The 15,158-nt window shown below is 37.8% G+C and overlaps 1 protein-coding gene across 1 annotated transcript in view; it reads left to right on the top strand.

Moving 5' to 3' along the window:
* Positions 1 to 15,158, top strand: part of LOC122809296 — a 118,924-nt gene that overhangs the window by 47,394 nt on the left and 56,372 nt on the right. The window contains exon 3 of the mRNA XM_044080679.1: positions 2,458 to 2,598. Within this exon, the coding sequence (XP_043936614.1) occupies positions 2,458 to 2,598 (141 nt within the window). The remainder of the gene's footprint in view (positions 1 to 2,457; positions 2,599 to 15,158) is intronic.

Here is a 15,158-nt window from a genome sequence, read left to right as displayed (position 1 = left end):
TGTTTTTCCCAATATGCCATAACTAAATTAGTGAAATTAGACATCTCGGTAGCTCCCATGGCCACTCCCACTAACTGCTGAAAATACATTCCTTTAAAAACAAAAATAATTAGAATTTAAAATATAATCAATCCTTTCACCTAAAAATCTCACCTCCCCTATACTGAATTTGTGATCATCAAATAACAGATTTGAGACCCATTCAACCTTAGTTCATCTGGAATATTGGTACATGATGATTTGACATCCAGTGTCACCAAATAATCTTTCTCAGTGACAGTCGCTTGCAGTAACTTTTCTTTAAAATGAAAAGTGTCCCTTAAAAATGATGGAGTTTTAAACAGAACTTCTTTTAAAGCTGCATCTATGAAGCTGGAGAAAGGTTCCAGTTGTGAAGCCTTAGCTGATATTATTGGTCTTAGGGCAAATTTATGGTGTCTTTCTGAATTTACAAAACATCAAAAATTCAATAACTATTTTCAAACAGAAAAATATTCATACAGGTTTAATGAGATTGTCCCTTCTAGAAAGTTCTCATACCACCAACTATCCATCTATTTTTTTAATGGCCTCTCTTTTCTACTCCTTTATAAAATGTCTCGTCATGTAACATAATGAGCATTCTTAATTCATATATCTCTGTGTCCATAATGACTGTCTGCTTTTATTTCTGTCTCTTTTGTTTGTTGGCCATTACTGACAGGTTTTACTGACTAGTGGAATACCCAATCTTAACAACTGAAGCAGGGGTGCTTAACAATTAAGATAGGGTCTTGCACTACAGAACAGCTTAACTGATTTGCCTTTTTCTTGCTTTGAGAGAATAATCACCACATTTCATGCACTAAATAAATTTTGTACAGCATCAGTTCATAGATAACAATTAATATAGCTTAATCTTTTCATTTGGATTCATATGCCTTATGCAGTGACTGAAATGGGCCTGTATGGGTTGGTTCACTATTCCAGTCAACAGACAAGCATCAATAAATATATAAACAAACAAACACATAAATATATTAATTTGAGAAATGGGGGTTCTACAAGAAAATTATATGGCAACTTTTCAAACAAGATTTTCCTTCTTTTTTGGTATATTTTTTAATTTTATATGTTGCATAATCACATTTTTAACAACAAATATTAAAAACACTGTCTAGGTTCCATCACCCTTACGTGGCTAAAGTTCTAAGGACATCTTGTCGTTATAAAGAAACACTGTTGTTCCTGCAGTCCCATGAAAGTACATTTGTTGCTCCTTACATATCACCATTAAGTAGCATAAGGCAGTGTCAGACCTCTGTTCTGAGCCTCACTCACTAAGGAATAGGATGGGGTCTAATTAAGCCTCAGAGTTACTGTAACACAAAAAGTACATGGTTGCAGTTCTAGTCTGGTGCACAATGGATTCTTTATTGGTAGACACCACTGTACACTTCAAATCATGATCTTCCTCCATCCAGAAGGGTTTAAAATATATTATTTGCTTTGTCCATATTTCAATTTATGTTATGCTTAAAATTTAGTTACCTGGGAATTCTATTTTACTGTTGCCTCCATTTTGCTGAATGGAGCCATAACAAGGTCACGGGTTCATTCTTCACACATGTGCTTGTTATTTTCAAGTTTTTCATTATCTGTTTGCTTTTTAAGAGTTATACTTTCATTTTTCCCACGTATTTTTGCTCTGTTTGTTAATCAGATTGATGAGCTGGTACAAAATCCTTATCAGCCATTACCTGGGTCAGAAGTCAAAACAATAACAGAAATGACACAAGTATACATGAGAAATTTGCCATAGACAAATGCAGTAAATAACAGAACACTGGAAAATACAAATTATGCAAAGAAATTGATTGAGCGTCAGTAACTGACAGAAAAAAAAAGATGAACGGCATAACATTGAACTTTTTTCCCATTGGAAATCATTGCCAGTGTGATTTCTAATTGTGTAAGATTAAAATTTTAGGGAGATTTCTCCTTTGATCAAGTTAGTGTGACCCTGGAGTTGGTATATATAAGTTTGTGGGATGTGGGAGGCCTGATTGCCAAACTGGATGGTGCAAGAGGCTTGTCCCCTTACAAAAACCAAGGACAAAAGCAATTTTTCACCTTTTTGGTTTTTGGACATCTTTTTCATTCTTTTGAAACACTGACTTTCAAGAAGTCGATGTTTCACAGAAAAAAACAGTTTAAAGTATGGCGATCTATACAGATAATGTAACAAAGGCAAAAAGGGAGCTAATACTGAGATGTTAAATATATACATCTTAAAGGTTTTGATTACAGTCTGCTTGTACTCCTTTCACCTGCTCACCTTTCTGTCTCTCTCACTCTAAATTTAATAGAAATTACTTTATTATCAATACAAAATGTATGCATACTGAAATATAAGGCTTCATAAGAAATGCTTCAAGTAGAATGCAATGAAATTAACAAACTTTTTTTTCTCACCAGTTTACAACAGATCTCTCTTTCCCTTTGGAACAACTATCACCTGTATAATTTTTATCATTCCAAGCATTATGTTGCTTATTTTGTTCATGACTGGGCTCTTCCTTTACTGGAGAAGACGACAAAGACAGACAGCAACATTTGGTAAGTAGTCTTTTTTTTCACTTACTGCAAGTTTAAATAGCTAAAGCTTGCTAAATTTGACCACATCCAAAACTGTGGAAGTGCAGAAGAGTGGGTGATAGCAGATAGGAATGTCCAGAAAACACATTGTTTTATTATACTAGTAAAAGTCATGTAATAGACTTTTCCATGTAGTGTAATTAATTATCTCCAGACACACATTATTTCATTCCATGGTACTTTTCATATGAACTATATGAAGAAAAAATTCTGATGCATAACTTTGAAGTTTAATCACCACCTTGAGGTTGCCGACTAGTTTTTGCAGAACTTAAGACTCATTTTACTGTTTGCATATCAGAAAAGACTTGTAAACTGATCTCTCCAATGTCTTAAGGAGAATGTCTCTGATTTTTTATAAAACATTTAAGCATTCTACACTATATCTGGTTGTTATGAGTAATGTGGTGCTGACCCTCATACAATGTACCACCCTTTACATAAGATGTATTCATCTTGACATGTTTTGTGAGATGGATAAAGTGAGACAGAGTCCATGCATATGAGTGCTTTTGGCCTTCAGCCTCATGACGTACTTTCTATGAATGTCTGTGCAGTAGTTTTGTATATTAAAATTGGTTTACTATCAAAAGAGTGAAATTTACAATGTAATGTATTCACATTATCGAGTCATAATACAGATGTGCTGCATACTAATTAGGTGAAAATGACAAAAACAAATGTCCGATGATATCGAATTCGGTATTTTCGATATCATTGTTAGTTATACCTGCTGCCACTTACACCTACCTGCTTTCTATCAGTACAAATCGCTGACATACACATTTTTTCAGGGGGGCAAGCCCCCCTGCACCCCCACACCCCCTGAAAATTATATATTCCAACTCCGAGATCGCACTACAGTGAGGAAAAAGATAAATTTCCCGATCCACACTGTACCGTGATTTCTAATCTTAATGTCGACCACATATGAGCGAATGCACAGTGGCATTCACTGCACAGAACACTCTTAGAATTGTAGTTCAGCAATATGGGAATAGTCCAACACATATTCAGCATTCCCGTATTCGCTGAACCTCAATCATTATGTGATGTCATAGCAAACATAATGCATTTTGTGCACTTCAGAGCTACCTTTAATGACTTTGAATATATTGTCATGAAATTGGCAGTCCAGTATTGGTCCATACAAAGTTAAGTAAACAACCAAGAACCATAAAACTCTTCACACTGTTAGGTAGCAGAGCTAATTTGGCACTTTTGACATTTTTTATATACTATGCAATAATATCAGTATTATTATACAAATGATGGAATGTAAATTCATGAATGTTTCTACACTAGTAAGGAATGATGTGATAAAACAGCTTGATGGAAGATTTATATCAATTTTCTAAAGAAATGAAAATTTAAATATTTTATGTGCCACGTGGTAGATTCCACGCATTTCCATGCAGGGTGAGCTCCCCTGCATCCTTCACTTAATTGTACCTAAATGCAAGATACCACGTCATGAAGAAAAATTCAAGTTACATGACAGCTTTTGAGTGCATATTACTTCAACCAAACTTAGTATAACTGCCAGAGATGCTTGGAGTTTGAGTCATGTTGAAGAAGAAACTGAAGTAGTATTATTAGTTGTAGCAGAGGTAGCAGTTATTATCGCATTCTAAATCTTTATTAAAATGATAGTCAGTCCCAGTGACTTATGTAACAAAAAGCTCATACAAGATGGCTTCAGCAATGGAAAAGAGCTATGAATCTACTTCCATTTTTGAACAGCAGTCTGTTTCTCCATTACTGCATAGTGCAGAAATGACAAAATACAGGGAATGCAATGCACATGTGGCCATAAATGCTGCAATCTGCAATCTGTACCCATCAGTGCATTCTGAACAATGGAACGATTACATGCAGATTTTAGGAATGACATGCATGCATACCTGAGACCAAAGACTATTATGATTTTTTTTATACTTTTATAACATTTTTGCTCTTTAATCTCAGGTACTGACTGATTTTTGGATTACTCTATTGTCTGGGTCAACAAACCTTAAATAAATAAAAATATTCCAAAAATAAAAAGAACAGACCTTCACAATGTAGCTCTCTTGCTTTGACGAGCAGAATTCTGCATTCAGGAACTAATAAGGTGCAAGACATGAAGGCACAAGAAGTACAGGCACACTGTTAACAAGCAGTTTAGTGTCAGACCATCTGTCCATCCATCCATCCGGCCATCCATCCGGCCATCCATCCATCCATCCATCCATCCATCCATCCATCCACAACCACTTTTCCCATTTTTGCAAATGGTGTCACTTCAAGAGTGACAAAATTATATTTCAGGAATACATCATTTAGAAAAGGAGAGGGTCTAGTTTTGAAAATATCCTATATTATTTAAATTTGAAAAATAACAATGCAGTGAAAAGTCAGGCCTTGTATTCTGAGCTATATGCAAGAACAAATAGGCACAAGAATGATCACAAAATTGCATGGTTGTAATTCCCCAGTGAAACAATTGTCTTAAAAATGCATTCACCTCACAGTTTTGAATTAATTAAGAAAAGTGATCATTTATCCTTTTCAGTCAGAGCGCTTGTTTTTCTGATGCCCTTTCCTCTTGTTTTCTTCCATAACCTTTCTTTTTGCTCACTTGCCCCTGCTGGCTGCCTGCTGATCATCAGCCTCTGTCTTAGCCAACTGACTCATTCTTTCCATATTCACCAAGAGTGAGAGTTGGCTGAGATGAACCAACGTTTTGGGAGCCATTAGGGTGGCTTGAGGATTTTTCTTTTTTTTGTCTATACATCTCCATGCACACTCATCTGTTCAAGGGAATGGAGCTTGCCTGCATCATATAGATGCTCCCACCAAGCAACTCCTATCACCAATCGAGAAGCATGGGAGGAGAAGGTGTCCGTGGGAGCCACATTGGATTTACTCCCTGCGCACAACCCCCATCCCCTCCAGGGAGGAGAGCAGGTTAAACTCCTTCACTACTCTCCCTCTCTGCTTTGCTCCTGCAGTGTGCTCAGGCTGCTAAAAACATCTGTGTCATAGAGGCAGCTTATCTTTCTGACACAAATTCTTCTTCTTCTTTCTATGTTTGCTTTTATTTCCTAGATATTTTACATTTTCCCCTAACCATTGGCCCATGGTATATCTAGGTCACATACTAAAATGTGTCTTTCTGACTTTCATGAATCAAAGTAGACAGGAGTATAAGGAGATGAGGTGCATGGCAAAGAAAGAGGTGGCGAAGGCTAAGGATAAGGCATATGAAGAGTTGTATGAAAGGTTGGACACTAAGGAGGGAGAAAAGGACCTGCACCAATTGGCTAGACAGAGAGACCATGAAAGGAAAGATGTGCAGCAGGTAAAGGTGATAAAGGTGATAAAGGATAATGAGGGAAACATACTTACAAGTGAGGTTAGTGTGTTGAGCAGATGGAAAGAGTACTTTGAGTGGGTGATGAATGAAGAGAATGAGAGGGAGAGAAGGTTGGATGATGTGGGAATAGTGAATCATGAAGTGCAATGGATTAGCAAGGAGGACATAAGATAGCTATGAAGAGGATGAAGAATGGAAAGGCTGTTGGTCCAGAAGACATACCTATGGAAGCATGGATGTGTTTAGGTGAAATGGCAGTGGAGTTTTTAACCAGATTGTTTAATGAAATTTTGGAAAGTGAGAGGATGCCTGAGGAATGGAGAAAAAGTGTTTTGGTACCGATTTTTAAGAATAAGGGTGATGTGCAGAGCTGTAGTAACTACAGAGGGATTAAATTGATCAGTCACAGCATGAAGTTATGGGAAAGAGTAGTGGAAGCTAGGTTAACAAGGGACATGATGATTAATGATCAGCAGTATGGTTTCATGCCAGGAAAGAGCACTACAGATGCGATGTTTGCTCTTAGAGTGTTGATGGAGATGTACAGAGAAGGTCAGAAGGAGTTGCATTGTGTTTTTGTAGACTTAGAGAAAGCATATGACAGGGTGCCTAGAGAGGAGTTGTGGTATTGTATGAGGAGGTCGGGAGTGTCAGAGAAGTATGTAAGAGTGGTACAGGATATTTACGAGGGTAGTGTGACAGTGGTGAGGTCTGCGGTGGGAGTGACAAATGCGTTTAAGGTGCAGGTGGGATTACATCAAGGATCAGCTCTGAGTCCTTTCTTATTTGCAATGGTGATGGACAGGTTGACAGACGAGATCAGACAGGAGTCCCCGTGGACTATGATGTTTGTAGATGGCATTGTGATCTGTAGTGAGAGTAGGGAACAGGTGGAGGAGACCCTGGAGAGGTGAAGATATGCTCCAGAGAGAAGAGGAATGAAGATTAGCAGGACTAAGACAGAATATGTGTGTGTGAATGAGAGGGAGGATAGAGGAATGGTGAGTATGCAAGGAGTAGAGGTGGTGAATGTGGATGAGTTTAAATACTTGGGATCAATAGTTCAGCATAATGGTGAGTGTGGAAGAGAGGTGAAGAAGAGAGTACAGGCAGGATGGAGTGGGTGGAGAAGTGTGTCAGGAGTGATTTGTGACAGACGAGTACCAGTAAGAGTGAAAGGGAAGGTCTACAAGAGGGTAGTGATATCAGCTATGTTATATGGGTTGGAGACAGTGGCATTGACAAAAAAGCAGGAGTTACAGCTGGATGTGGCAGAGTTAAAGATGTAAGATTTGCACTGGGTGTGATGAGGGTGGACAGGATTAGGAATAAGTATATTAGAGGGTCAGCCCAGGTTGGAAGGTTTGGAGACAAAGTCAGAGAGGCGAGATTGCATTGGTTTGGACATGTGCTGTGTATATTTGGAAAAGATGCTAAGTAGGAAGCTAGCAGGTAACATGAAAAGAGGAAGGCCTAAGATAAGGTTTATGGATGTGGTGAGAGAGGACATGCAGGTGGTTGGTGTGACAGAGCATGATGCAGAGGCCAGGAAGAAATGGAAACAGATGATCCACTGTGGTGACCCCTGAATAGAACAGCCGAAAGAAGATGATGATGAATCCCAGCCATCATGTTCTACATGCAGTAGTACCATTTCATGCTATTTTTATATAGATACTTATCAAAACAAGAGAGCACCTGGTTGGAGGGCTATGCAGAAAAACAAGAAATCTAGAAAAATAAAGGGCTTAGCATGACATACTCCACCTATACCAAGGTGTATGTTTTTTTTAAATAGTTAACTTATTCTATGCAAACAGATATGCTAGCATTTTAATTTAAAAATCCCTAATATTTAATGTAATTTTATTAAGTTATATTTTTTGTTAAATGGCATTTTCCCTGAAATCTTGTTTGATTGGTTTTGTTTTTTTGATAAAGCATTTAATTTTAGTGAGGAGACATGCAGTGTCTGAAGTATGGGTGCTACATTTCAAAAATCTTGGTTACACCCTGTGAAACATAGATTTTAAAGGCCAATAAGGGAGCACGGTCTATTTAGTTTTAATTTTTCCGTACTTAAGAGAAATGCCTTGCAACAGCCTCATCATTATGGAATCCATTTTCTATTTCTGACCCAACAACCACATCAGGGGGGCTCTACTATGATAAGATACCAAGGAATCATACCGCTAAACACACATGCCCAAAGTATCGGAAGGGTGAAAACCCAACCAGCTAGCTTTTTTGCAGTGGGCAAATCCACCCCACCCCCACCATGTGTGGAAGAGACATCTTACTACTTTAACTTTTATAAACCAACTCCACAGTTGCAGAAACATAAGGGAGAACTCAACCTAAAGAAAGGCATCAGTGTTGGGGTATATTTCAATACAGACTTACGATGATTTTGTATGGAAACAGTAATTTACATTCTGTTTATCAGCATCCTGTGCATCAGACATTTGAAGCGCAGGAAATTTAATCTCTACCACCTGTAGATATAAAGACAGTTCCAACAGTTCAGAACAGGCTGAGGCCACATATGCAGGTTACTCGAGTGGAGCTTGACTTGCGGATGTGCAGCAGTCCCACCAAGGTGGGGTCCAAGTTCACCTTGTATGCCAGACAGAGATCATCTCTGAGGAGTCTATATGAAATTGAGTAGAGGAATTGGGCTTTTAGCCTATCTGTGTATGGTAGATTTTTGAGGCCCTGGATTTTCCTGGTGAGGAACCTCTGTGGTCTCTCCAGATGCTGCATGTGCTTTGCAAGGTACATGCTGAATGGACTGGAAATTCATCTGGCAGATAGTAATATAATACATTTTAAAAAAATAAATTATTATAATCATATATCTCTACTCCAGGATAATTGTACTAGAAATCAATATTCTACATTTTTTCTCTCTGTCTCCCCTTTTTTTCTAAAATATACTACTTATTCAGACATTTGGCCCAATTCATAAAACACTGTGTGCTGGGAAGCAGGATTGCAGCAGTGCTCCAAAACCCTTTGCAATTCAAAAAGAATTGTACACAGAGAAACAAGACCCTGAATGTGGTATTACTCTGCAATGTACATACAGTATGTCATCCACAGAACAAATGCAAATTACACACAGATTTTAAATGGATTGGTAAACAACAGTTTGATAAATATGAAGTACAACAAAACAAATGAGCCATTGACCATGGATGTGAGTAAAAACATTTTATTAATAAAGGTAAATTAGTAAACATGTTCGTGTTTTAATGTGCTTCTTCAGATAAAAATATATCAGCAAAAAACTAATGCAGATGTAAGAGTGAAAGTGCCTACTAGTTATATTTATAAAGTTATTTGTCTTAATCATGGCCATAGTCAACAGTTTGTTTTGCTGTACAAATGCAAATTTCCGCACCTTAAGAGATCTTCATTAAAATATGATATTCAGAGATGCCTGAAAAATTACATCTCTGAAAAACTGCCAAATGCTCCTGATTCCATAGTATCTGAATCAGATGAAAACATTTCTCGGGATCCCCTGCTCACAAGTTCCAAAGTCACTGTTGCTGTTGAATACTTCCTATTTCATATTCCCCTCGTCTATACTTACTCCAAAGATATCACACAATGTAAATATGATAAATACAATAAACAGACTTCTTTATGACAGTTATAACTTTATTTGATATAATTACTTATGCAAGCAAGTATTCAAGTGCAACAAATTTGCATACTTTATTTGCCACACTGGACATGTATGTCTGCTTTTTATTACTTTGTGATTTTATTTTTCATAGCGCTTTATTACTATTTTTAGTTCGTGACTTCTAGACAGGCCTGAAAATGATCTACTAGGATCAGTGTACTACTCCGATAAACAAACCTAAATAAGTATGTAAGTAAATAAATATATTAGGAGGAGAGTAAAAATGACAGCAGAATGCATAATTGAAACAAAAATTGTCAGAGTTAGGAGAGTTAAAATGGGATATGGGAATCTTAACTCATTAGGGACAATACAATGGGTTTGAATAAAATAAGGAAATGCAAGCACAGAGAACCTTTAAGTTTAGTGCTGATTACATGGAAGAATCATATAGACTGTTATTTAAAGGTATAATTTAACCAAAGAGAAGTACGGCTATTAACAGGTGTTGGATAGAGCAATGAAGTTAACAATAAAGTTTAAAATAATGAGGTAATGCAAGGTGAGAGTGATAAGGAAAGTAGATATTAGAGTAATTAAAGCATACTATCAAAAATGTCATGAAGCAATGCAGGTTGTTCAGTGAAAAATACATAGGGATTAAAGTGATTGCTATTTAAAAGAAATGATAGGGAGGCAAACACACAAAAACATATTAGTTAAAAGAAATGAAGAAAAGAAGAGTAACAGGTATAGGAGAGAAAAAAAAACATACAATAAAAGCTATAATGGAATAATGGAATCCATTTATAATAGAAAAAATATTGATAGAAGATGGATGGAAATGTTAAACCTTGAAACTGTAAGGTGTGAAATACTCTTAGTCTAGGGATATTGTAGGTTTTGCCTAATGTTAGATTGCAGGAATTTGTTTATGATATGGACAACAAAAGAAACTGATAGTATAAGGAAGTATAGGACAAGATAAGTACGGCATTTTAAGAAGGCAGATAAAGTAAGGATGCCCTTTGTGTCCACTGCTGCATTGTGGGTCACAGTAAGCCATAATTTGGTAGCAAGAGAAATAAAAAAGTAGGCAAAAATAAAGCGGTAGCTGTAAGGAGGGACATACTTTCAAAGTAATTTATCCCATGCATGTGATTTTGTATTATGACTTCACATGAAGAAAGAACATGGCTGTTATTCAAATATTACAATCTTATTTATGCAGTCAGACTTAAATACTAAATAAAAAAGAAAAAAAAAAAAACAAGAGGACAAATAGGAAATAGACGTTTTGTGAATAAAAACAAAACAAGAAAAAGTTAAGCTTTTGGGACTATAGGTTCATAGGTTCATAGGTGTATGGCCCTGGAGCCTTTGCAAGCCTAGCCCATAGAAGTGCCCTGGTATCATGTTGCCCGAGGTTAGTTCCCAGTGGCTCTATCAAGTAGAGCCACTGCAGTGATCTCCAGGATGAACTTTCTATTTCCCATCCACTCATCAAGATTTCTCTTGAAGACGGCCAGTGAGGTGCTCTGATTGACATGTTTGGGAAGTCTATTCCAGAACATGGGCAGTCTCTGGGTTATGAACCTGTCCCTCCAGCATGTTGTGTTGATTGTGGTAATGAGGTTGAGGTCTCTGAATCATGTGGTGCGGAGGGATTTGGATTTCTTTAGATGCAGCATTTTTAACAGAGCTGGGTCAGACATGGCTTTGTAAGTCAAGCAGAGATTGCTTCTTAGTAGACGATATGAGACAGAGAATAGCTGAAGTTTTTTGAGTCTGTCCATGAAGGACATGCACTTAAGGCCTAGGATCCTCTTTGTGAGGTATTTTTGTGGCCTTTCCAGCTGTTGCATGTGCAAGTTGAGGTACATGCCAAATGGGGCATTGTTCTCGATGATTGGCCTATTGAGGGAAGAGTAGAGGGAGACGATGACCTCTTTCTTTCTGGATGCAAAACCCTTGGTAATGAGATGTGCCACAAAGAAGGACTTTATAATCACAGTGGCAATGTGGTGGTCGAAGGAAAGGTTGCTGTCAATCTGTGTCTTCAGATGTCTTATAACACCTTCAGTGTTTGGTGGACTCCATTGATGTGGTAATTAGTGGGAACTGAGTTTTTTCCCAAATGGGATGATGACGCATTTTTTGGCATTAAGCTTAAGGCCATGGTTTCAACACCAGTTACTGGTGTTAGTGAGGCCTTTCTGTAGGAGGTCTACATCACTTGGGGAGTTAATAATGGCTCTCAGCTTGCAGTAATCTGTGAACTTGCTCAGCCAGAGTTCCTCCCATGTTGGCTTGGACTTCTGAGAAGTAGATGCCAAACAGGAGAGGACCCAGGACTGATCACTGTGGGACTCTATTCGTGGCTGGTCATCAAGTCTGACTTGGAGTCCGCTGCTTTCACACTGTGGGTTCTATCTGTGAGCCAGTTTGCAACCCACCTAGTGATATAGGGGTTGATGCCTAGTTTGGTAAGTTTATCAATAATTCCTGAGTGGGGAATGATATCAAAGGCCTTGGCCAGACTGAGGTAGGCTGTATGAACTGCTTTTCCCTCATCCACAGCTCTGGTGACTGACTCAAAGAAGTCAACCAAGTTGAACAGTGTTAAATAAAATAAAAAGATCAATACACAGGAGGTTCAGGTTCAAAAGTTTACTAGTGTACACCAGGAGGCAAAAAACGTACAAGTACAGAAATTTGTCTGACATAAAACAGGAAGTACACAATTTTTATAGTCTTTACATTCAAGTTGTGCCCACCTTACTGACGTGGTATGTCACAGGGCATCTACATCACTTTAGCTTACAGTCTTCTATTCATTAAATAATGCTGATGCTGTATATTAAAAAAAAGTTTTCCTCTGGTAACAATACGGCCTTGCTATCCACCTGGTCAGACATAATGTCTTTCTGTAAAGTTACTTTCTTCAAGGTTTCAGACTAGTTCGAATACAATAACAGATTCAGTCTTCTAATACACTTCTTTGTTCCCTTGTAACACTTTCCCAACAGCTGCGTGTTATCTAGTAACACATACACAAGGCCAAATCATCCCAGCAGGAAAGAGCAGAAGATTTCATTATTTCACATATTTAATTTCCTGACCCAGCAGATAATTACTTGTGAAAAGCATAAACATTAAAACTTGCTGAGCTAGCAGCTGCCAGGGTCAGAGGTCAACTTGCTACAAGCCACACTGCAGTTTCAAAAACTTCTTTGCAATTACATATGAATTCATTATTTTTGTTATATCATTAATAGAATAAAATGCATTACATACTACTTTGCTTTTAAACTAGCACTTCACATATATTCAAATACATATTTCTCTAACATTTTCCCTCCTATTAATACTTTTTATTCTATTTTGAAATATGCATAATGTCATTTCGTCTCCTAACCTCTTCCACTGAGGATTTTCAGCTAGGTGAGTCATTTGATCTATACTTCAGAAAAAGTTTTCGTCTGAGATCAATTTTTCAATCTCAATATCTTGGTACAAAGTTTCAGTAACAGATACATCAATAAAATCTTTGATTAATCTTTTCATGCAGGGAATTCCACAACAAACACATGCTCCTACTAGGAGTAAACCCACACAAATAGCAATCAGAATATTCATTAGTATGGAACCCCCCCCCCCAAATAGATTCTGGAAAAAGTCCATCAGTGGGTTTGGGCCTGGTTCAGTCATGGCTGATACTTGCTGAATTACCTCTAGGTGATTGTTAATTTCATGCCTGTTGTCCGGAATGTATGCACAGCATTCTTCTTTGATAAGCGTGCACGTACCACCTCTCGCCGCTAGGGTGAAGTCAAGAGCCATTCGATTTTGTAGCACAACAGTTCTCATTGCATTCAGTTCATCAGTCACCAGTTGTAGGGCAGAGAAAGTTGCATTACTCATTACTTTGAGAAGTTTTGACAGCTTCCTCAACTCCCAGATTGATTTGACTGCTCCATATGCAGGGAATATTCCTGCCCAAGATATAACACTGTCACTCAAGTCCATATGAGTCAATTTGCTTTTATCTTTTACGGTATTATGGTCTTTTCAGCCAGCTTCGATCCATCCTACTGGATTTACAGGTTTTTCAACTGGACCTTCAGGTTTTCGGGCTGCTTCTCTCACGTTTCATATCTTACCCAAAGGTAATTCTGCAGTATGTCTTATAGACGGAACCAGATAACCCAAAAAACAACTGCCGGACCAATTCTCAGGTAGCCATTTGTACGCTTTTTTCCGACAAATAAAATAACAATTTTCTACTTTAGTGCTAATACACATTAACCCTGCATGAAACATTTTCTGGTCTGTAACTGACAATTGTTTAAATAAAACAGGATTCTTGCGAATTTCATTCATGGTTGTTTTCACTGAGTTCAAATATGAGTCATAATTAGTATTGCAAAAAGTATTGCCATTACTAGTCTTAATATAACACCGATAAGATATCGTTATATTACAATTGCTCCAGCCCACCTGGAGAGTATCATTTTTATAAAAACATACAATTCCCTTTTGTGTGACAGGTAAAAACAAAGCTATTTTGTCCTGTGATCTCACAGTCCCTGTGTCAAAAAGCAAATTTTCCCAAGTCTCATTTATCCCCAGAGGGACAGCGGACATTATCAGTCCTCCATATGCTGTTGGTATAGCTGTACAAACCCAGCAATTTGAAATGTTCATAGTCTCTGCATATACACGTTTCATGGCTAGGTATATGTTAAAATTTGGATGCCAGTCTATAGATGTTTCGTCACGTCTTCCCACTTTCACTTGTGTGGTTGAGTGTAGGAAAAACCACAACAAGAGGAAAATTGTCACAATTATAGTCAATAAATGTATACTCAACAAAATTATTATGCAACATCTCTGGGGTTGATCTACATTTCTATTCGCTTTGTTCTTGGCCATTTTGCCCTTGTTGTATATCAGTCACAAAGTTTTTATCAAGTTGAAAGTTCTTTACCGGTTTGCAGTGTGTCAAATGGACCCAGGACGTCCTCTCAGCCACTCTGACTGCAGTAGGTGTTGCCAACAGTACCTGGTACGGTCCTTCCCACTTTGGACTCGCCCAATTCTTCCTCTTCGTCACTTTTATCCACACCCACGTTCCCGGAGCCAAAACTGCTTCCACCGGTCTGGTCTGTTCCTTATCTGAAAAAGAGTTAAACTGCAAAACAGATTTATTTGTTAACAGTTTCCTCATATAACTAGCTAATGAACTGTCAGCCTCTTGCTCTGCAGGCATGAGAGCTTTCCACTGAGGGACATAATATGCTCTCCCAAAAACCATTTCGAAGGGAGTCAAACCCTTCACATTTGGAACCATTCTCATACTCAGCAGCGCTAGAGGCAAACAGTATATCCAATTCTTCTGAGTCTCATCAACTAACTTCCTATGTTTATTCTTAAGGGTTCCATTGTACCTTTCCACCAGTCCTGCAGACTGTGGGTGGTAGGCACAATGGTTTTTCAAGGAGATTCCGAAAAATCTTCCAAGTTGTT

The sequence above is a fragment of the Protopterus annectens genome, chromosome 8.part0 (assembly GCF_019279795.1).
Source record: "Protopterus annectens isolate FY-2018-M chromosome 8.part0, PAN1.0, whole genome shotgun sequence".
NCBI classification, from domain to species: domain Eukaryota; kingdom Metazoa; phylum Chordata; order Ceratodontiformes; family Protopteridae; genus Protopterus; species Protopterus annectens.
This window is presented reverse-complemented; position numbering and strand designations above follow the sequence as displayed.